Source organism: Lucilia cuprina, chromosome 6, assembly GCF_022045245.1.
Source record: "Lucilia cuprina isolate Lc7/37 chromosome 6, ASM2204524v1, whole genome shotgun sequence".
In the NCBI taxonomy this organism is placed as follows: domain Eukaryota; kingdom Metazoa; phylum Arthropoda; class Insecta; order Diptera; family Calliphoridae; genus Lucilia; species Lucilia cuprina.
Genome location: NC_060954.1, coordinates 33,316,117 through 33,338,813, shown reverse-complemented (window position 1 = coordinate 33,338,813; position 22,697 = coordinate 33,316,117). Strand labels below are relative to the sequence as shown.

Sequence of the window (22,697 nt, the reverse complement as noted above, 5' to 3'; positions counted from 1 at the left end):
ATGGACCGATTTTGCTGATTTTAAATAGCGTTCTTGCCGGTCGTATGTCTGATAGAATTATGGAAGATTCGGATCTCGCAGATATCTGGGGTCTTCTAAAAACTGATTTCAACAAACATACAGACAGACAGACGGACGGACAGACGGACATGGCTTAATCATCTCCGCTACCTATAAGGATCCAGAATATATATACTTTATAGGGTCGGAAAATTATATTATAGAAATTACAAACGGAATGACAAACTTATATATACCCTTCTCACGAAGGTGAAGGGTATAAAAATATTTATGAAAAATTGTTAGTTTTCAATAAGTACTACATTCTGCACTAATTTTAAGTATGTAGTCTTCTTATGATTTAGATATCGTCACCTGAAATGCAAATGGGTTTAACAACTAAAAATTCGACTGCACTTAACTATACTTATAATACTATATGTATAACACCCTACGTCAGCTATTTGTTAATGGTTCTAATATATCTATTAATAACCCAGCAAATATTTGGTAATGACCTATACTTACCCAACTACTTAGTTTTCAATAAGTACTACATCCTGCACTAATTTTAAGTATGTAGTCTTCTTATGATTTAGATATCGTCACCTGAAATGCAAATGGGTTTAACAACTAAAAAAATTAAATTGAATTGTCGCAAATTTTTAGAACAATATTGTAAAAAACGAACATTCTAAAAGTTTAATGTAATGGAAAAATTTATTTATTTATTTTCAAATTAATCCAATCAATCGAGTATAATAAAAACATTTAACTTAAACTATTTAAATTACATCCAACTAAGATTTGAACGTCGACTTTCGTTTTTTAAGCTGCTATATAAAAGCCAGCCGAATATTGCAGCAATAATCTATACAAATGGAAAGTATTACATTAATTATTAAGATAAACATTTTAAACATTTTCAAGCACTTACCTCTCCTATGATCAGTAAAATGTTGACAATAGTGAATGTCAGCATTTTATCAGACAAATATTCCTCGAATTTTATTTGACAACCTTCTGTGTAGATATTTTCCGGAAAGGCGCAATTGTGTTCCTTGCAACATGTTTTCGGTATTTCATGTTTTATTAGACGATAATCTTCTGTACTATTGACACCACAACAATGTAACTGAAAAAAAATATTCGTTAATCTACAAAGAACTTATCAAACTTAAATATGAATCATGAATGTACTAACCCAATCTTCATAATAAGCTAGTGCTCCAGGTTCTTTGTTTTCCAGGAGCCACAACTCATCGAAACCTTGCTTAACACTACCGGCTAAACCGTCTTGAGTACCATGCGATGCCATGCTCGTCAATAATAATTGTATCAATATTAATATTGTCAATATCAAAACATACTGTAAGGACAATTTTTTAATAAGTTAAAATAATCGTATTTCATGATTTTTATACTCACAATTATTAATTTTCTTTTCGATTCATGTATGGCCGCCAAACAACCGAATATTGCAATAATTAATATGATGACACCAAGAGTTATTATAATTCCTCCGGCCACATTTTCTCCATGATCGACTTTGTTTTCTGCTCCGCTTATTAAAATAAATATGCCAAAACTAATCAATATCAGACCCAAGACCTAAAAAAGAAGAAGAGGAAAATTCTTATTTTAGATTTGAGAATATAAAAATAGTAATCCTTTTCAAACCCCTTTTCAACTTGAATCCTTGGGCAAGATATTGTGGGATATAGAAGAGGCTTTTAAATTACAAATGGAATCTCATTTTCCACCTGGTGGAAATTAAAACTGCCTTTCTACTCTCTTGAACAGGATGTCTTCCAAATCATTACTTTAGATTCTAGTCCTCTACCCCTAAAATAACGAAATATGTAAACTGAGGCACCGACTGAGGTTAACAGATTTAACAGCCGAAATGTTATAATTTTTGATCGTACTAAACTGTTAGGAAAACTTAAGCAAATAAATTTCAAGAGATAACCTTTACATCATATTGGTACTAGGTTATTAGTAGAATGAGCGAATTTACTTGCTGTAATTAAAAGGGACCACTGGGACCGATTATAAAAGACGTAGGCTGGAGAATGTCATAAAACCACTTAGAATAATAAGACAGTGGGTAGAATCACTGTTCGATTAACTTGACGGGAGGAAGATGATAAGTCTTCAAATCATAATCAGGTCAAAGTAAGTACAATGAAACTTATTCTGAATGAACACTCAGAATTAAGAGAAGAATTGGATGAAAGTATTCAGAAGAAGATTCAGAGAATGCAGTTAGTAAATTTACGTATACATGGTTGTCAAATCGTACATAGTTGGAAAAAATGTTTAGAAAATATATATTGTCAGATAAATGCTTTCTGGCAACTATGTATACATAGCATAACAGAAAAATTTATAAATAACTTGGGAACGAACAATTATTGGATAATTATAAAGTACAAAGTTTATATAGCAATATAGCGAACTAGTTGTATTTCTTTGAATCTGCTGTAGTAGGAATAGGAGAATATAAACCTTTCAAACTAACCTCACTTTGGAAACTATAATTACAAAGTCTTAAGTAAAACAATGGAGAAATAGTTTAATTCATACGATTGTAAGAAAACATAATGTCTGACAATATTAATGTTTTACAGTAGAGTAAAAGGGGACCATAAGGCAAGACAAGGGGATGGTGTAGATTTGTCATTAGTAAAATAAAACAAAAAATATAAAAATAAAAACATATTTTGCTGTTTTATACTTTAATTCGTCATAAACATATATACTCAAAATACTTTTTCTAAAAACGCTGCAAGACCAAAATTTTATGTTCATTTTATGTCTAACGGTTGTTAGACGTTTTCTGAACATTTTCATGCCAACATGTCAGATCTTCCTGCGTTGCAACGCAGCGTGTACGGTGTATATGTAGCTTTACAATTGCATGTAAGTAATGCATACAGTATGTAGTAGTGAAGTACAAGCCATGTTTTCGCTAAGAACATATGTCATTGTGTGGCGTCAATATAAACTGATAATCATCAAAATTGTGGGATTTTGGATTCAATTTTGAAAAGAGCACTATTTCCAAGAAAAAATCCAAACAAATATTAAATCTATTTTTAAAATAAAACGTAAATATTTACATTTAGTGAGTGAAAATGTTTATATTTAAAGAAAAAGAAATTCACAATATTTTTGATTTTTAAAATTTTTAATGCAAACTTACCGTAAATATAAAATTTAAAAGCAACAAAATGTGTTTAATTGTGGTAGCAGCCAGACCCATCTTATTTATTTGATCAATTTAGAAAATTTTTATAATTTTCAACACACTTCAGCTGCAAATAATAAAATTTCAAATAAATTTCTTATTAAAATTAATTAATCTAAAAATATTGAAAATGACGTAATTTTTGTTTTAAAAACTGTTTATCTGTCTGATCAGATGATGCACTCGAAATTACTTTTATGTTTTTTTTTTTTTTGTAAGAAATATAATTGCAAATTGCTTAAATAGAAAATTAATCATTTCAAGTTTTCACTTTTATTTTAAAAAAGTATTTACAAAATTTTAAAATACTTATTTGTATCTATTTATTTATGAATGAGTTGACAATTTAAAAATCAACATCAAAATTACATGGTTAACAAATTGATCAGCTTGTTCTGTTGTTTTGAATATATTTTTTTAAAATATTGAATTATTAAACTGTTCTGTTTCACAAATGAAAATTGACTGAGATTTATTTATTTTTTGTTTTGTTTCGAAAAAGATTCTATCTAATATTTATTTTTTGTTGCCATAAAATGCTCCATGGATATCTAATATATTTTTGCTCATTAGTATCTTAAAAATATCGCCACACTTACACAAATACTACGAATTGTATACAAATCGTCATCTCTCATGCAATTTTGTTCTTTCTATTCAATTCAGTTGACTTCACTAAAATACAACAACAATAATAACAAAATGTTCATTGAGATCTTGGTTCTACTCTCACCTCCTACTACAACAATTTCCATTTGTTGCTTTTGTTGTTAATTTACTATTCGTAAAAGATAAGTGGGTTTTTGTTTTATTTTTTTATTTGTTGTTTATTGTTTTGGATGTTTTGACCATATTTTTCCGACTTGTTTCAATTTTGTAGCAAGTTCAAACGTATATTTATGAGATAAATCATTAACCTACGCGATCTAGTTACAGACGTATTAATATTCATTAGGGAGCTTCTTTTTTTATTTTTTTCTAAGAGAGTGAATTGAAGTAGCATGAGAACACTAAAAGATTGGTACTGTCATCGGTTCTAAAGTTTATCCAGCAAAATCTATACTTATCCGGTAAATAGGCCAGTAAACTACTTATATTTTCGACGATGACCAAAAAATATCTATATACAAATGTGCTTAACCGACTTTTTCGGATTTAATCGTGCTATTGGAACGGTTTTTACAGAAATGTAAAGATGAATAGTACAATTCATTTTTTCAATGAAACAAAAACTTCTACTGTTGACTAACCTGGACACACGCTCCAGATAATTGTTTTTATAATGACTTGATAGTGTATAAAATAACTACATTACCCACATTTCTCATTACCAAGATTTCAAAATAGTTTATTTTTCTTTTTAAATTTTCCTTATAAATATTTGAATTAATATCAAATTCCGTTTTTAGCGTAATAATGTAATAATAATTTGAAATGTATAGAAGCTGTAGTAGTTCCTATATATTTTATTTATTATTATTTTTTTCATGAACTAACCTAATAATTTACACTGGCGAGCAAGTGTGAGTACATGTTTGTAATTTGTGCACTTTATTTGAAATAAAAATAAAACTAAGAAAGCAAATCCAATATTTTTTATTTCTGTTTTACATAATATTTAAGAAATTAATTACAATTTAAACCAAAATGCATCAATTTCTAACTAAAAAGCCGCATGTTATCAGTTTTGATCGCCACGAAATCTTTTTGTAAGTCTAGCATTTTTTACAAAGTCCGATAGTCATCTTTGCTCAATATTTCCTCGATACTTTGCATTGGGTCCAAGGTAACTCTGTGCCGTAATCGTTTTTCACGCTCCAAAAATCCTGAAAAAGGTAGCAAGATTTTCTATTGTTACAAGTGTCCAGTTCAGAGACCGGACTACAATATACAGCATTCTTTTTATTTTGAAGGTTCGCGGTTTTACATTTGTCTATACACAGCAAAAATAAAACGATGTACTTCCAAAGGAATAACATTTATCACCACCTCAAAAGAAGCTCTAAGGGAATTTTTACCTTCTGTGGAAGTGATGGTTATTGACTTCCAAAGAAGCGAAAAAAATATATATTTTTTTTTAACTGAAGGTATATTTTTTGTGCTAAAAAGTTTTGAGTTAATTGATAAATGCATATAATTAAATTATTTATTATGTTAATATTATTTGAGTAAAATTACTTGCATTCTATAATACTACAATTTCACTTCTTAATAATTTCCAAAAAAAAGAACATAAAAATAACTTCCTGAGAAACTTTAGTTGTATTGAATTTGGAATCAATTAAAAAGCAAATGTTTCCTATGAAAAGTCCTTTTAAAAATCATCACTTCTTTAGGTATTTTTCTGTACTTCTATGGATTTAATCCTACTTCTTTGGAAGTTCTCTTTTTGCTGGGTATGAACGCCTGGGAAATAACTAATTTCTCCGCAGGATAGCGACCCAAATCACACGTCAGAAATCGTAAAAATGACATAACAGAAAAAAATTTCCGATTGATTAAATGGTCAGCCCTAAGTACTGGCCTCAATCTAGTTGAGATTTAATGATGGACCCTGAAGATCCGGTGGGGCAATATCGATACTAATATCCCGTGGGCTTTTGTGATCAAGATTTCAATATTTAAATGGCATTTAACCAACAGAAATCGATGTTAAATATTCAATTAAGTATTCGTCCGTCTTGTGCCGTATATTACTTTTGACTCGGGAGAGACTAATTTTGGGTATCTTTACAAAAATGATACCTCATTTTAAATTTGTAGGGTACCACATTGTCAACTAAGTACGACTCACTAACATGTTGTTTACTATAAAAAATTTCCCTTATGATCATAATTAATAATAAATTAATATCCATTCATAAGTAAACAAGTTTTATTTATTTCTATCATTTGTAGGTACATACTAACAAAGTTTTACATTTTAAAAACAAGTAGGAAAGTATAGTCGGGCATGGCCGACCATATGATACCCTACACCATGAGTATACTTTTACAATTTTTACTTTTATAAAATTTTTATTTTTTGTAAAGAAACTTTTATGTTGAATATTACCATAATTCCAAAATATTTAAGCCATTTATTGATAAAAAACTAAAATTTCTAAATGAGGCTTTATATAAGTCAAATATGGGCCGATCCTCGGTAAATTTGGGAAAAGGATATATTTCTAAATAACAGTTAGTTTTGTTGGGTTTCATTGCGATACAAATGGTTACAAGTCAATTTTAGACGTTTAAGTCATTTTTTGAAGGGGGGTTTGTATGGGGGCTAGGGTCAAATATAGGCCGATTCTTACGAAAATCTGCAGTATCATTTATACTTATATAAAACTTATTTGTGCCAATTTTTAGAGAGATAGCAGAATATTTGACGTAATTATAACATCAAAAGTTCAAATCGGGAGGTACGGTTGTATGGGGGCTAGGTGAAATAATGGACCGATTTCAACCATTTTCAATAGGCTTCGTCCTTGTGCCAAAAAACATGCTTGGTCCAAATTTCATCATGGTTTATAAAGAAGGCAATAATAAATTAAAGAAATGAGATCGATATCTCTCTTTATTCTTTACTGTTATGCAATATATATAGAAAAACTTTTCAGAATATAACATTCACATATGTCTGAAGTTTTAGTAAAATCAAATAATGTTAACCAATAATTTGTGAAGGTCAAACTCAAGCGAAGCAATATTGAAACATTTCCTAGAATCCATATTGAAATATTATTTTGATTTCAATCGAATTAAATTAATCGGTTGTACCGAATCTTATATACCCTTCACCATTATGTGTTAAAAAACAGTCAGTAAGAATTTTATTACCAAAAATCAAAAAGTACCTTTTGAATAATGAAAAACAAAAAGCCCATTTTATGTATTCTCACTTAATCCGGGCTTTGCATGTTTAATTTCATATATCTAGGTTAAATATAAAAAAATCAAAAAGTGCCATTTGAACCAGGGAAAAAGATCGAAAAGAATCCCTTCTATGGATTCACACCTAATCCGATCTTTTTTAACGATTCTAATAATATAAATATTTCAAAAAGTACTCTTTGTCTCCTTTTATGGGTTCTATTTTAAACTTTTGAAGAACGAAAAACTACCAAAAATGGTTTCTATATTTTAACGGGTTATCACTTAATCCAGGATCTACATACTTAATTAAAAATGTCTGGCCAATTACAACACAAATATGCTCCAAAAGTAAATATATTTATTTTGTATTCGTATATATGTACATAACTATGTAGAACAATATAAATAAAATCATTTTAGTGACTTTAAAAAAGTTTAGCCTCTTCTTTTAAAATTTGTGATTATTCTTCTTATTATTTTTTATACCCTACACCACTTTATTGGGGAGGGTATATTGGGTTTGTGCTGATGTTTCTAACATAGAAAAATATTCGTCCAATACCCACCTTAAAGTATACCAATCGGCTTAGAATCATTTTCTGAGTCGATTGAGCTATGTCCGTCCGTCTGGCTGGCTGGCTGTCCATGTAAACCTTGTGCGCAAGGTACAGGTCGCAATTTTGAAGATAATTAGATGAAATTTGGCACACACGCTTCTTTTGGCACACACGCTTCTTTGGACGAAGCCTTTTGAAAATGGTTAAAATCGGTCCATTATTTCGACTAGCCCCCATACAACCGTACACCCCAAATAGGGCCTTTTGGCTTATAATTAATTTAAATGATCTATTATGTTAACAAAAGTCGACAAAACTTAGTTTTATAGAACTTTAAATGACACTACCGATTTTTGTAATGATCGGGCTTCATTTGATCCTATCCCCCATACAAACTCCCCTTCAGAAAATGACTTAAAGATCAAAATTCACTTACAAACACTAATAACACTTTTAAATTCTACATAAATAATATTGAAGAAGACTTAACTCCCCCTACCAACATTTTTAAGGATAGGGCCATATTTTGCCCTACTCCCCTTCTTGTAAATTTTTTTTTTTTTTGCCAAAATAAAAGTAAAAATACTCCGAAGTAAAGTTAAAAAAAAAAAACAAACCAAATGCTTTATTTTTTTAAATAATTCCCATTTTTAACATACATACTGACAGGTGTAGGGTATTATATAGTCGGCTATGCCCGACTATACATTCATACTTGTTTAAACTAGTTTTTTCTGTATGGTACTGAAGCATGTAATTAAATTATGCAACTTAATAATAAGAAGCGTTTCTTAAAAACATTACAACTCACTGTGCTTTAAACGTCGGGTTTTGTTATTTAGACTGCTATATAAAAGCCAACTAAATATATAAGATATAATCTTTTGAAGAGAAAAGTATATACATAAATTATTATGTTTTATAGCAAATAATAAATGAAATTACTTACTTCTGCAAATATTAACAAAATGATAACAATATTGACTAACGATACTCTGTTGTGCATATATTCCTTATATTTTGATTCACAACCTTCTTTGTACACATTTTCAGGGATGGTACAATTTTGATCTTTGCAACAAGATTCTGGTATTTCATGATCTATTCGTCGATAATCGTCGGTACTATTGACACCACAACATTGTAACTAATTAGAGAAAATGTTATTAAATATCATATAAACATAAAGGTAATGCATATTTAATTTAATAAAATAAGTTTTTAATTATTGCATAAATATATTAAATATTTTAATGATTTTGTACTATTGTTTCTCGATATATATAATTCATTTTATTCGTTCATTAATATTTACCAAATTTTCAAATTCTGCTAATGCGCTTGTTTGATAGTTTTCCTTCAACCACAGTCGATCAAATCCAGAGTTAACAGTATCGGATGTATCATTTTGTTGACTAGTTACTCCAATAGTAATTAATAATAATTGTACCAATACTAAAATAGTCAATGCTGAAAAATACTGTTTAAATAAAATCAAATAATATAATTATTTTAAATAATTGCTAATATTTCCTATTTATACACACAATTATTAATTTTGTTTTGGACTCTCGTATGGCTGCCCAACAACCGAACATTGCAAAGAGTGTTACGATGACACCAACTGCAATAATGATTAATCCAATAACCTTTATTATCATGGAAACAAATATGGTAACAAATATAGATTCCATAAAATTGTCTTTATGATGAAGTTGGAGATGTTCTGCAGTTAAAAAATGGACAATTCCAATAAATATCAATATCAGTCCAAAGACCTAGAACAAAATAAAAATTAAAGTCTATAGCAAATGTATGTAAGTAATTAAGATATATATTTTTTTTGATCACGCATTTAACAAACAGGGGGTTCGAACCACGAACCCCCTGTTTGTTAAATGAACGCCGTAGACGATTGGGCTATAAGAAACCAAAATTGCTTTGTTTTTTTACCAGATATAACCTATTCAGCTAAATGAAATGATGTGGTTGATAATGAGCACTCATTACCAAGTAATATATGAAAAAACTACTACCTATAAACAATTTTAATTATACAATTTGTCAGATATACGAAAATTTGTATTTAATTCATATGGGAGATGCAAAGGCCCCATTGAAAGTCCGCTCATTTATCTCTATGTGTTCACATGATTGTCAAAGTTCTGCATGTAAAATTTGACTTTCCTAGCTTTAATTGTTAGCCAGATATACGCATTTTTATATTTAATTCATATCAGATGTTTCAAAGCCCGATTTTCAAAAAATTAAGTAAACTTGTTTATGACGAATTTCTTCACTATACCTAAATTTAAATTGTTTTTTCGGATCGACACTTGTATAGGGGCTATGCGAAAACTTGAACCAACATTACCGATTTTCAATACCAATCAAACCTATGGGGTATATTTGTGTAAAGTTTCAACACCCTAGCTCTATATACCTTTGAAGATCTATGTCCAATATTTCGAGGTGTTACAAACGGAATGACGCCCCCTCCATCTATTTTGATGGTGAGTATAAAAAAGTACCAAAAAATAACCTTTTGTAGGTTCTCATTTACTCCCGGCACTACATGTTTAATTTAATGTTTCTAGGTTTAGAGATAATTCAAAAAAATAACTTTTAAGTACAAAAAAGTTCTCTTGTACAATGAATATTTAACTTTAACCACCATTTTCACCGCCTCCAGTTATCGTTTAATCGGTATTTATTCTTCCAGTTAAGAAAATTTTTGCATGAAACTGTCAATATAACATAAAGTTAAAAAATAACTAACCATTGTGAAAATGGGATAATAAATCACTTTTGATTTTTTTCCATTTATAGTTATAATTTAGAGAACAAACACCGAAACGATTTGTTTTAATAAAACATATTATTAATACATTCATAAATAAAAAAAATATTATAAATATTTAAATTTCAGTTAGTTAGATCTTACCACAAATATAAAATTTAAGAATAACAAAATTTTTTTAATCGTTGAATCACTTAAACCCATTTTGTTTATTTTTGTTTTTAAACCATAAACTCTATTACTTTAATTAATCTACAAACATAAAAATTTATATAAGTTTTTAATCTGCTGTAGATATGTAAATGCATCCACCAAAAGAAGGCAATTGTTCAAAAGAATAAAGAGCAAATTGAAACTTTATCACTTTTATAAAAATTTATTCATATATAAATTGCTTTAAATTTTTGAAAGCAACAAATTTAGTTTGACACTATTTAAGTATGTATGTTTTCAATTTGTAAGTTAAATTATTGTTGTCAAATTGTGAATTAAATAGTTTTGTTCTAAACGTATTTATAAGGTTGTGACTACTGTCCAAAAACAACAAATGTTTTCAAACTATGTGCAATGTTGCCACAATAGTTTTTTCGCTAAAATTTTTCCCAACCATGTAAATACGAATGTTTAATAATAAAAAAATTAAAACACGGTACAAGAAATTTAAAATTGTATTTTATAAATATGTAAGTATTTCATAATTAATATTTATTTTGCTAATATAAATAAATATTATTTATTTTGGTTATATGAATTCATCATAAATGCACAAAATTTGTATATTGTTTGTTCTTTATCTTTACACCGCTTGTTTAGTCAATTTGGGCCTTTACTCGTTTTAATCTTCATAAATTTTTAATTAAATTTAAAAAATACATTTATTTATAAACATATACTCACATTCATATGCATTAATCTGGCAGCTTTTTTAATTGCAACTCTATTACATAGCAAACTTAGGGGCCTTTTAGACTATAAGACATTCTGTCCGAATTAAAGTCGTATGATTTGTTTTTTTGGCTTTTACACTATTGTTTTAAGACAATAAAAAAGTGGTATGGAAACAGATGTTTCTTTTTATACCCACCATAAAAAAGGGGTGTTTATTGATTTTGGTATTCCATTTGTAACACATTGAAATATTGGTCATAGACCCATAAAAGTATTCTGGATCCTTATTAAATTGTAAAAGCCATATCCGTCCGTCTGATGAAATCACTATAGATCCCACAAGGGAGGAGCTAGACAGTTGAAATTTTATATAAATATTCTCTATTAGCAAGGTTTGTATGGTATTGTATATAAGCAATATCGGTCCCCGTTTTTGGATTGCCCCCATAAAAGTTCACTTTCAAAAAACAGCTTTAACGGGCATAACTGATTCAGAAGTACGAATATAGCGATAAAATTCGACATGTGTATCATATGGAACAAAAGTCATTTTACCAAATTATTTGAGGATCGGTCCATACCCACCTTTCATATAAGGCCCCCTTCACAGAAAAAATTATCGGTAGTTTATTTTCAATTAACATGTTTTAATTTTCCTTATTTTTTATTTAAACAAATTTTTATTTGTCTTAATTATCTCGTTTTTTGAAACTGTTTGAAACTAAATTGTAAAATTTTGATTAAATTTTTAATTAATTCAAGTAATTTTTTAATTGATTGGAAAAAAATTTCTCGCCTTCTTTTCTATTTTAGATTTTTTTAATATTTTTTTAATTTTTGTGCTAGCAATATTTATAATTCTTAAATAGTCCATAAAATTTTAGGCATATAATATTCAAGTTTATTTACAATTTATGAAACACTTTATATGTTAAATTGTGTCAATAAAGTGAAAATTTTTCAAAATGCTGAACGCATTGTTAAAGGTCTAGTATTCCTTTAACGTTGTGTGTAATCGATTAATAATTTGATTGTTTTAATCACCTTCTTAATTGATTTATAAAAAATTCTCTATCAAACAGTTTAATTTATTTGATTAATAAATTAATAAAAAAAACAATTTTATATTTATTAAATATTTTATTTATACAATTAATGAATTAATCAATTTTTAATATTGTCTCAATTATTGACATTAATTGTTATGATTAATTCGTTATTTGGAAAAAAATATATATTTTTACTTTTTTACAAATTTGGTAATTGATATCATCATTTTGGTTATAGGTGCAAAACTTGCTTGATACAATTATTTTGATAATTAAAACTCATTTTCAGTTTTTTCTGTGTACAAAATTTTATGAGTATCGGTTCATAATTGACACATATAAAGGTCTTCTTTAGAAAATTACTCATACGCTCACGGTTTAAAACAAAAATATATTGTTTTCAAAAATTAATATTTTGTTAGTTGTGTTTTAATAAAAAAACATATTTTGACAGATCATATTACAGTGGTATAACGTAAAAGTAGCTTTAACCACAACAATACATATGTTTTGTTTTTAAAAAGTCAAACTGTCAAAGTCTTTGTGTTGTTTTTGCATATATTGCATCATATGCACATGCACTTATAGTAGTTTTATTTTGCAACGATTGACATATACAGTGTGGTCAATTTAGCGAATTTTACGGTACAATTCATACTTTATTACAATACAAACACCGCTGTGTTTATATTATAATTAAAATATTTTTTATCTTTAACCTTTTTATACCCACCATCAAAAAAGGATGGTAGGTATATTGATTTTGTCATTCCGTTTGTAACACATAGAAATATTGGTATAGACGCATAAATTCGAGAAATAAGTTTCATATGAGTCAAAATCTTTCTACCAAATCGGTCCATAATTATCCTTACCCACTATATAATGTCCCCTTCAGAAAATGACTTTAACCCCAAAATAGCGATGAAATTTGATATAAGTAAGTTTATTCCGAACCAAAACCTCTCTACCGCCTAAACAAAGTCCCCTTCAAAAAAATTACTTTAACGCTCGTTACTGGCTAAAAAATACCAACTTTTATGTGGATAGGTCCATAATTGGCCTATCCATACTTAGTCCATTAACACCCCTATTGGATACCCTTCAGGAATACGAGTTTCCTTATTTAAAATACGAGTATTGCGATGGAATTTAAAATTAACAAGTTCTATACAAAATGAATTCTTTGTACACAATTTTATGAGTATCGGTTTATAATTTACGCATATAAAGGCCCTCTTCAAAAAATTTCTCATACGTTCAAGGTTTAAAAATTTGTCAAAAATATTTTGTTTTAAAAACATAATTGACTTAAGACATATTTCAAATATCACCCTGATGTTTATAGGGGAGCATTCCTTTTACGTTATATGGTAGAAGTTTTAATGGTGGGTATATGAAATTTGACACAGCCCAATATCTCACTTGTTAATATTAACATATTGGTTCAATTAGACTGCTGATACCGCCCAGTTAAATTGATCAACCCCATCAAATAAAGTGGTAAATAAGGAAAATTTAGAAATCGCGATTAGATGTTTCGCGATGTGTTGATACATAAGTGTTTTGAAATAACTTTTAAAGAAATTATCAAATTCCAAACATTAAAAAGAAAAAAGTATAAGAATTTAATATGAAATGTATATAAAAAGGCGTTTACAGCAGAAAAATCACCTTAACATCGAAAATAGAAGATATTTTTGAAAATATTTAGATAAAATGCTCTATAAAGGCCCATAATTTGTAATACGCTGTGCCAGTCATGTAGTAAATGAACGATACATTAGGGTGATAAAATTTTTACAATTTTTGAAAATTTTAAATCGGTCCTATGAACGTACATAAACATATTCAAAAGTAAATGTATTCTGAAAAGAAATTATATTATTAAGAAAGCTATTCCGGCTCGACTTCATCACCAACTTGCAGAAAATATGTCCAAATTTTGATGATATTACTTAAATATCAAAAATATTGTAAAATATTTATAATAATCAATAATTTAATTTTATGTTTTATTTTTTAAAGATTTGTAAAGACTTTGAAAAATAAGTATAAATAATTTATAATTAAAAATTATGATATCTATTAGTTATTTGATATATACAATACTTATTTAAAATAAAAACATTATGGACATTATTCAAAGATTTATAGAATAAATTTTCATACAAAATTTATTCCCTAAACCCTTGTTAAATTATTTAAAATATGACCCTATATACTTAATTTATATTAATTTAACTATAAAACCTTTGGCGATCTCTGTGATTTCGTATGCTGTCAACTAAAACGCAGGCAAAAATAGATCCGATAAACTGTGGGTTTAATAAAAAAATAAATATAAGTTAATAGTTTTATGGGTAAAAGTAAAAATTGAAAAAAAACTAACCTCCACCGTAATTAACAACCAGCTAAGAATATTGAAATAATTTGTTTTGGCTCTAACATAATTATAAAATTTTTCCTCACATCCAACAGTGTATAAATTGTAAATAATTGTGCAATTGTGATCTTCACAGCAGCTAGATGGAGGCACTTTATCTAAGAGAAAATAGTCCTCTGCACTATTTTTGCCACAACATTTCAACTGAAATTTTTTAATAATATTTAAAATTATGCAATTGTATAAGCAGAAATCTTTTCCTTTAATAGGAATAACAATAACTTACCCACTCTTCATATATAGACAGTGTTGCATTGGGATTTTGATATTTTGTATCCCATAATTCATCGAAACCTTCTTTAAGTCTTTTTGATACTGTTGTATTGATAGCACTGTGGGTTATGCTGACCATTATGAATTGAATGACAATTAAAACAACCAATAAAACTGCAAACTTTATAAACAACATATTTTTATAAGTGAACATTTTTGATTAAAGAATTAAAAAAAAGTCATCAACTTACATATATTAGCATTTTCTTACATTCCATTATAGCGACCACAATCCCATATATGGATACACAAAGGACAACCACTCCTAATGTAATGATTAGTATTCCACCCAATTTTTCACCATGGTCAAATGTAGAGTTATCATTACTTTGATATAGCCATATTCCATACCATGTCAGCAATATTCCAAGAATCTGAAATAGTTAAATAATGTATTTCATTACTATATATACTATATACTAAAATACCACAGATGATAACATATTTGAAAGGTATTCTTTATTTCATCCGAATGGATACATAAAACAAGTAAGAGTGCTTCATATACCCACACGTTAAATCTAATTACTGAAATGTATCTTAGAAGTTTAATGGGACTTGATTGTTATGCTGCTGTTATTAAGAGAGTTATGAGTGTTAAAGACATTTTCTGAGGGGGACGTTATATGGGGGAGTAGGTCAATTGTGCGCCAATCCTCAAAAGATTTAATTGAGAGAGGTTTGTTCCTTTTTTAACTAGCGGGTAGTCTTATTATGAGTGTTAAAGTCATTTTATAAAGGGTACCTTATATGGGGAATAAGGTCAATTATGGACCGACTCACATGTTTATGTCGAATTTCAACGCTATACTGCAATGGCTTAATAGCCAGTTATAAACGTTAAAGTGGTTTAATTAAAGGGAACATTAAAGGAGGTGGGGTCAATATGGTCTACCATACATTACAATATTGTTAATTTTCAATACCAAACAAACCTTATCAAGAGAGGACGCAAAGGAATAGCGTTACTGATTGACTGATTCATCATTGCACAGCCGAAGTGGCTAATACTAGAATCATGAAATTTTGACAATAGATGTGTTAATGGATATGTAGATACATAAGGGAAAAACGGGTAAAACAGGTTTTCTTGATTATCTCAATATTAGTAATAAAAGAAAAATTTTAATTGCATTTACTTTTTCTCTTAAACAGAGCAAATGTGTGTCTGGTTCTTTTTCGATATTCATACTTTTGAGGGGTGAAAATGTGTAACAAAGGTGATTTTGGTACCTTGTTGGTGCCTTTATAACTTATTAATAATAAACATAATACAATATTTGTAAATATTTTGGACACATCCTTCAAAATTATGAGACACCTGTTTCGTACTTTTTTTATAGCACATTAAGAAAGCTTTTTGATTCATTGCTGTATTTTTGTTAGATATGTGAACTAACTCTGTAATATTTATTTAAACAAAATATTTGCAGTTTCTTTCGAAATAAAAAAGTACCAAAAAGGGGAAAACGAAAAATTTGATTTTATTTAAACCTATTGATCCAATTTTTATAAAAGTTAAAAAAATAGTTTATTTACTCACATAAAATAAGCTATTAGTATGTATTTTTTTTAATTCGGATACTAAAGGGATACTAAACGTTTGTGCAAGCCTGTTGTGTAGTTTATGAGGGTGTTTCGTGTTTGCACAAATGCTTACGGGTTGTTTGATCAAAAAACAAAAAATTTTGATTTTTATACACACATATTGAATTTTTGTCTATCCGTTTGTATTGTTTATGTTTATAAATAATTTTTTTTTTTTACAAAATTTACAAAAAAGTGTTTTCCTAAACGAATGGTGCTCTTTTTTATTAGAACTTTCCACAAACGTAGAATATATTTTACTAGGGTAAATGTACCAGTAGTCGGCAGTTTAACGTTTTGCTCTTTTTCGAACTATCCCCTTAAAGAGTCGAAAAATGTTATTACTATGATTTTTAGTTATTACAATTATGTGTTTAGTTAAGTTTCAGATCCACTTAACATTTTTGAAAAACAAATTACTATTTTTTAGTAATTTGCAAATTTTGTTAAAAACACCAAATTTTCCAGTAGTCGGCACCAGTGTTCCTAAGTCCGCCAAAAAGTGTCCCTATAGTCGGCAGTAGTTTTTTGTTTGAAAAAAGGCATAATTATATAGAAAAAAGTGATAAATACACAATTTTCAAAGAAAATGGTTAATTAAATTTTTTCCATAGAAATATCTGTAAAAATATCGTTTTTTCTGTAGAAAAATATGTTATAAACATAATTATAATTGTAATAATTATACATAATAACATTTTTTTATAGAAATTGAGTTATACAAGCAATTTTCTATACGAAATTATAATTTTTGTTAGAGAAAAAAGTAATTTTTATAGGGAAAAGTCGTATATGTACTGTTTTTAAAGAAAATCTTGTATAAAAATATGCAATTTCCTATAGGAAAAAAAATAAACATAAGTTTCGTAGAGGTTATTATGATAAGAACACTTTTTTATAGAAAAATTGTTATATTAGAAATTTACTATAGAAAAAAACTATTATACTCATAATGTTTTTTGTAGAAAAACAGTTGAGAAGTAATTTTTATTAGAAAAATTTCAATATGCCAAAGTTTTAATTGAAAAAACTGTTATACACATATTTTTTTGTATAGAAAATTATATTCTGTAGAGAAAATGTTAATCTTCTATTGAAGTAATTTTCTATATAAAGAATTGGGTATACACACAATATTTAATAGAAAAACTGTTATACACATAATTTTTTGTATCAAAAATTGTTATACCTATAGAAAAATTGTTATCCCTATAGAAACAAATTTTGTACAATCAATCTTCTATAGAGGAAATTGTAATACACATAAATTTTTATAGAAAAAAGTGTTATACATAAATTTTCTTTACAAAAATAACTCGTATACATATAATTTTTGAAGAGAAAATTGTTAAATACAAATTTTCATAATTCTATAGAATTTTCTATAGAAAAATTTGAAATTTTAAAGTGCCGACTATAGAACACGTATGTTCGAACTTAATACCCAGCAGTCGGCACCTCGATGCCGACAATAGAAAATCATAGAAAATTTTGTCCCTAATGGAGGCAGGGATTAAAATTACAAAAAAATGTATTTTTAAATAACTTTTTCACTTTAAAATGAATATTTCAACGGTTTTCTTTCATTAAAACGAATTTTTGTCAAATAAATCATTTAATTTAATATTTACTTGTTTAAGGTGGCACTAAAACTAATCTTTTTTTTATGAAAACTGACAGTACTGAAAAAGCTGAAAAGGTGTCACTAAATAACGACCATCTGCCCGTCCATCCGTTCATGTAAACCTTGTAATCAAACTACAGGTCGCAATTTTGAAGATAATTCAATGAAATTTGGGACATCATCTTCTATTGTCCATGGGACAAAGCCAATTGAAAATGGTTAAGATCGGTCCCTTATTTCACCTAGCCCCCAAACATTATGTTTAATATACTCATATCTCGTCAAAAAGCTGCAAAACCAAGTTCTATACTAGACTTGTTGGCCCTCACGAATTCCATAATAATAGATCCACATATGACCCTAGCCCCGATGAAAAGACCCCCCCCCCCCATCAAAGTTCATTTTATTTTTATTCAACAATAATAAAATGTATATCTGAGGCAAGGTACAATTCAACTTAAATGCTTTAAAATAAAATTACATTTAATTTTTGTAAAAGGCGTAGGGTATTATATGGCCGTCCTTCCGATTGGACTATTTAGCTTATAGTTATGTGAAATATACATATAAAAATAAACACCTTCTGCAAATATTATGATGATTAGCTATATATTTTGCCCCCATATTAAACCTATTTCGGAAAATAAGTTTTTTTTCATAATTGCGAAACAATTGTAAATACAATCTAAAATAATCTTTAATGCCTAATGTAAGGAGCGACAGAACTATACACATTTTCAAAAATATCAACTATTTGTTCTCACTTATATTATGCAATATTTTTAGAATCGCAATAAGTAAAATATTTATAATTTATATATTTATATTTATAAATAACTGATTCTTGTAAACTTTGACCTCAAATACCTCACATAGCATACATGGGATTAATAGTGACTTTAAGTCCCTTAAACGAAGCTATCCCCCAGTATCCTATTTTTTTGACTAATTTCCCTGTGCTACTTTTTATCTTGGAAAATAAGTCAATTTTATATCTTTGACCTTAATATCGACAATCTATGGTTTCTATAAAGAATGTCTCATACAATATTAAAAAAAATTGGTTTTAAACAAAATATAAAATCACACAAAGTTAACAAAATATTTCATTTAGAAGAGGTTAAATAATGACAATGACCTATCTAGCTGACAGCCGTTCAAACAAATAAATTACCAGCAAAATGATGCTCAAACGTGCACAAATAATTTCGGTTGTTAAGTACTAAAAACTTTCGATAATTTTTAATATTCTATTATTTATTTTTAAAAATGACCACCCAACCAACAATGACTAATGTTGCTTCTAAAACAATGTACAAAATATATTTGAATATGAATCTCTTGAACAGGTAATACAAAATGCCACTTACCCCACATATTGTATTTAATGAAATTGTAATAATTTTGTAGGTTTTTGTTGTAAAATACATTTTTAAATTCTATTATTGTTTTCTTTATTTAAAATACTCTTTTAATATCGTTTTGCAAAACACATAAAGTGTTTTTCACTTTGTTTATATTAATTGTATAAATAATTTCTTTCTTAACACTCGCAAAATTGTCGAGAACATCCGTTTTTCATTCACGTACATTAAGAACTGAACACAAAATAACGACAAAAGATAAAATTCATTGTGTCCAAAAATGATGAGTAAAAATTAATATTCACAAAAAATTTGTTTTATCAACACATTAAATTTTTAACTCAACACATCCGTTGTTTTTATAAGATGTTCAAAACAAAAATTAGATAGAGAAACAATTTTAGTGCTTTCAAATATTGTCATCTCTTCGATAATTCTCTCAGATTCGAGAATAAAATGCAACGTTATTTTAATTGTCAGAAAGACAAATAAATATTCCCACATGGATAAACAACAACACATTGTCCACGCGTTCGAACAGAAACAATAAAAATCAAAATTACAAAAAAAAGATGTTAAGAAAATGACAAAAGCTTTACAAGACACAGGCCGATCAGGTAAACAATAGATAAATCTCCTACACTTTTTGTTTTCCGATATGAAAAATATAAAGTGATCATCTCTACAACAAAAACATTAAAAAAAGATACAAAAATACATTCTACAACAAGATGCAGATACAAACATAAAATACAAATATTTTCTTGTAAAACTAAAAACAAAACGGAAACTGCGGGTAGTCAGCAGATAAAGATGAATCGTAAAGATTTTTTATTATCTGATTCTAAAGTCTGCTGATTCGTCTGCCTTTTGATGCACATTTAATAGTAATCCCACTGAAAAACAAGCAAAAGATGTTTTTATACCCAACATCAATAAGATGGGGGTATATTGATTTTTTCATTCCATTTGTAACACATCGAAATATTCATCAATATTTCATCAAATTTTATTACAAGACTGTTTTTTCGTTCAGGGACTAACATGGATGAAAATCATAAGAATAGGTTCAAAATTTTATATAGTTTCCATACAAACTTACATGCTAAACATAATATGTAATGGAACCATCATACATTGAGAGAAATAATTGTAAAGAGCCCTATTCTTGAATATTGCAACCTATAGCTTCCTCACAAGGTTTACATGGACACATAGACAGACACAGCTCAATCGATTCAAAAAGTGATTCTATATGATTATGATGATTAATATTTTCAGGTGTTACAATTACCAGCATAAAAAATCGACTATTCATAAAATGCAACAAGTAGAAAAGTCGACTTTTAACTAAATGCAAATAGTCGTTTCAACTATAGAACCCTATTATGTATTAATATTTTAATCTTAAGCGGCGTGTGGTCAACGATGTAATTTAAACCGGAGATGGCTACAGAGACATCAAAGTGGAAAATTTTACCGGTCCATTCATCATCATCGCATACTACGGCAATCACATTCAAGTTGACTACGACTGTACCTACTATGGTATTCAAAAGATTAATCGTCGATCGGTTAATCGATCAATTTTTGACGATTAATCGTTCGAATAAATGAAAATTTCCAAATTTCAAATAACGAATAAACCGAATAATTTATATCAATTAACCGATTAAGAAAAATTTATTTTTAAAAAATAACTTTACTTTTCCAGGAAAAACTTGAGAACTTGTTATAAAAACTACGAGTTCTAGAACGAGTGAAAAGAGAACCACTTCAGATTCTTAAACAACTAGTAGTGTCTCCATTACTTCTGGAATCCGTTCCTTAGAATATTGTTGTGGTTCTTAAATACTTTTAAATAGTTTTCAAGGAACTAGTTCTTTGAAACTATTTGTACATTGCTACCACACTAGTTCAATGGAACGCATACTTGTTTCGAAACAACTTCTTGGAATCAATTGAAAAAAAATGTTAAAAAATTAAAAATTTATAAACATATTTTTATAGTAATAGAAAACTCATTCAAATGAATATTTTTGCATTCCACTGAACTACAAGATATTAAAGAGCTCACTAATTCAATGGTACCGAGAGAAGGGAAAGATATCTGCTTTTAACGTATTCAAACAAAAATCATTGATTAAAAAAGAAGCGTTCCAAATAACGAGTGTCGATTCCATAACGCTTCCTCATAACCAGTTCCGAAGGTAATAATTTCGAACAATAATTATTGGTTTCAACGCCAAACTAGAACGAGTTCAGACTAAAATCATGTGTTCTAGAACTAGTTGCAGAACTAATACAATTTTTCCATGGTTTCTGTATTAATTTCTTCATTACTTTTCTATAATAAAGAATATTTATTGGATGATTTTTATAACAATACTTAGAAACATTGTAATAAGGTGTACTTCTTAGAAGTAGGAAAATCAGAAACTATTCAGATTTCCGAAAAGAAATCTTGAAAATAATGATATCGACTATACTTCTACATCCAGTTTTGAGGAATATTGTTGTGTATTTCTAATAAGTTTTTCAGCAGCATAAGTAGTTATAGACTAGTTCATTGGAACGTATGAATTCTGGAACTTGTTGATAAGTCTCCAAAGCATAAATTTAATAAACTTAATTTATTTATAAGTATAGAAGAAGATTTCACATAAAATAATTTCTAATATATGTGATACAAATTGATAGAATTGAATTCAAAGTAGTTGAAAATTATATTTTTGTTTGTTATTGGAAGAGAATTATTGTAGAAAAGAAAAAATTCTTAGAACAACATACATTAATTTGCATTTTATTCGATTAACCGAATAATTTTGAATTATCCGATTATTAACCGGCCAACTTAAAACCCCAAATAATTATTTGTCGAATAAACCGAATAAGACAAAAACCCGAATAATTGAATACTCTAGTACCCACTCTTACAATTCGTGGTGATGTGTCTTTATGTAATACCTCTCAAAACAAATCAATAGACGAGAAG

The 22,697-nt window shown here is 28.0% G+C and overlaps 3 protein-coding genes and 1 long non-coding RNA gene across 5 annotated transcripts; 1 reads left to right on the top strand and 3 right to left on the bottom strand.

Moving 5' to 3' along the window:
• Positions 1 to 695: 695 nt before the first annotated feature.
• LOC111675402 (tetraspanin-9-like) lies at positions 696 to 4,559 on the bottom strand. Its single transcript, XM_023436168.2, has 6 exons — positions 3,623 to 4,559; positions 3,209 to 3,320; positions 1,429 to 1,611; positions 1,205 to 1,369; positions 938 to 1,135; positions 696 to 871 (listed from the first exon to the last, which is right to left on the bottom strand). The coding sequence occupies exons 2-6, from the start codon at positions 3,266 to 3,268 to the stop codon at positions 791 to 793; spliced, it is 687 nt and encodes a 228-aa protein (XP_023291936.2). The 5' UTR covers positions 3,269 to 3,320; positions 3,623 to 4,559; the 3' UTR covers positions 696 to 790.
• Positions 4,560 to 4,833: 274 nt separating this feature from the next.
• Positions 4,834 to 10,929, bottom strand: LOC111675392 (leukocyte surface antigen CD53-like). 2 transcript variants are annotated; one of them, XM_046955411.1, is made up of 6 exons: positions 10,616 to 10,927; positions 9,219 to 9,449; positions 8,987 to 9,151; positions 8,621 to 8,818; positions 8,483 to 8,552; positions 4,834 to 5,079 (listed from the first exon to the last, which is right to left on the bottom strand). In XM_046955411.1, exons 1-6 carry the CDS (start codon positions 10,673 to 10,675, stop codon positions 4,979 to 4,981), a joined length of 825 nt encoding a protein of 274 aa, XP_046811367.1. In that variant the 5' UTR covers positions 10,676 to 10,927; the 3' UTR covers positions 4,834 to 4,978. The 2 variants fall into 2 exon arrangements, with proteins under 2 accessions (XP_046811367.1, XP_046811368.1); XM_046955412.1 differs by lacking the exon at positions 8,483 to 8,552 and having other exon boundaries at positions 10,616 to 10,929.
• Positions 10,930 to 14,455: 3,526 nt separating this feature from the next.
• Positions 14,456 to 19,934, bottom strand: LOC111675391 (protein late bloomer). Its single transcript, XM_046955318.1, has 5 exons — positions 19,709 to 19,934; positions 15,319 to 15,501; positions 15,081 to 15,248; positions 14,801 to 14,998; positions 14,456 to 14,726 (listed from the first exon to the last, which is right to left on the bottom strand). Exons 1-5 carry the CDS (start codon positions 19,766 to 19,768, stop codon positions 14,649 to 14,651), a joined length of 687 nt encoding a protein of 228 aa, XP_046811274.1. The 5' UTR covers positions 19,769 to 19,934; the 3' UTR covers positions 14,456 to 14,648.
• A 202-nt stretch (positions 19,935 to 20,136) lies between these two features.
• LOC124420898 lies at positions 20,137 to 21,366 on the top strand. Its single transcript, XR_006941431.1, has 2 exons — positions 20,137 to 20,319; positions 20,984 to 21,366. It is a non-coding gene; the product is annotated as an uncharacterized LOC124420898 (long non-coding RNA).
• The last annotated feature ends 1,331 nt before the right edge of the window (positions 21,367 to 22,697 follow it).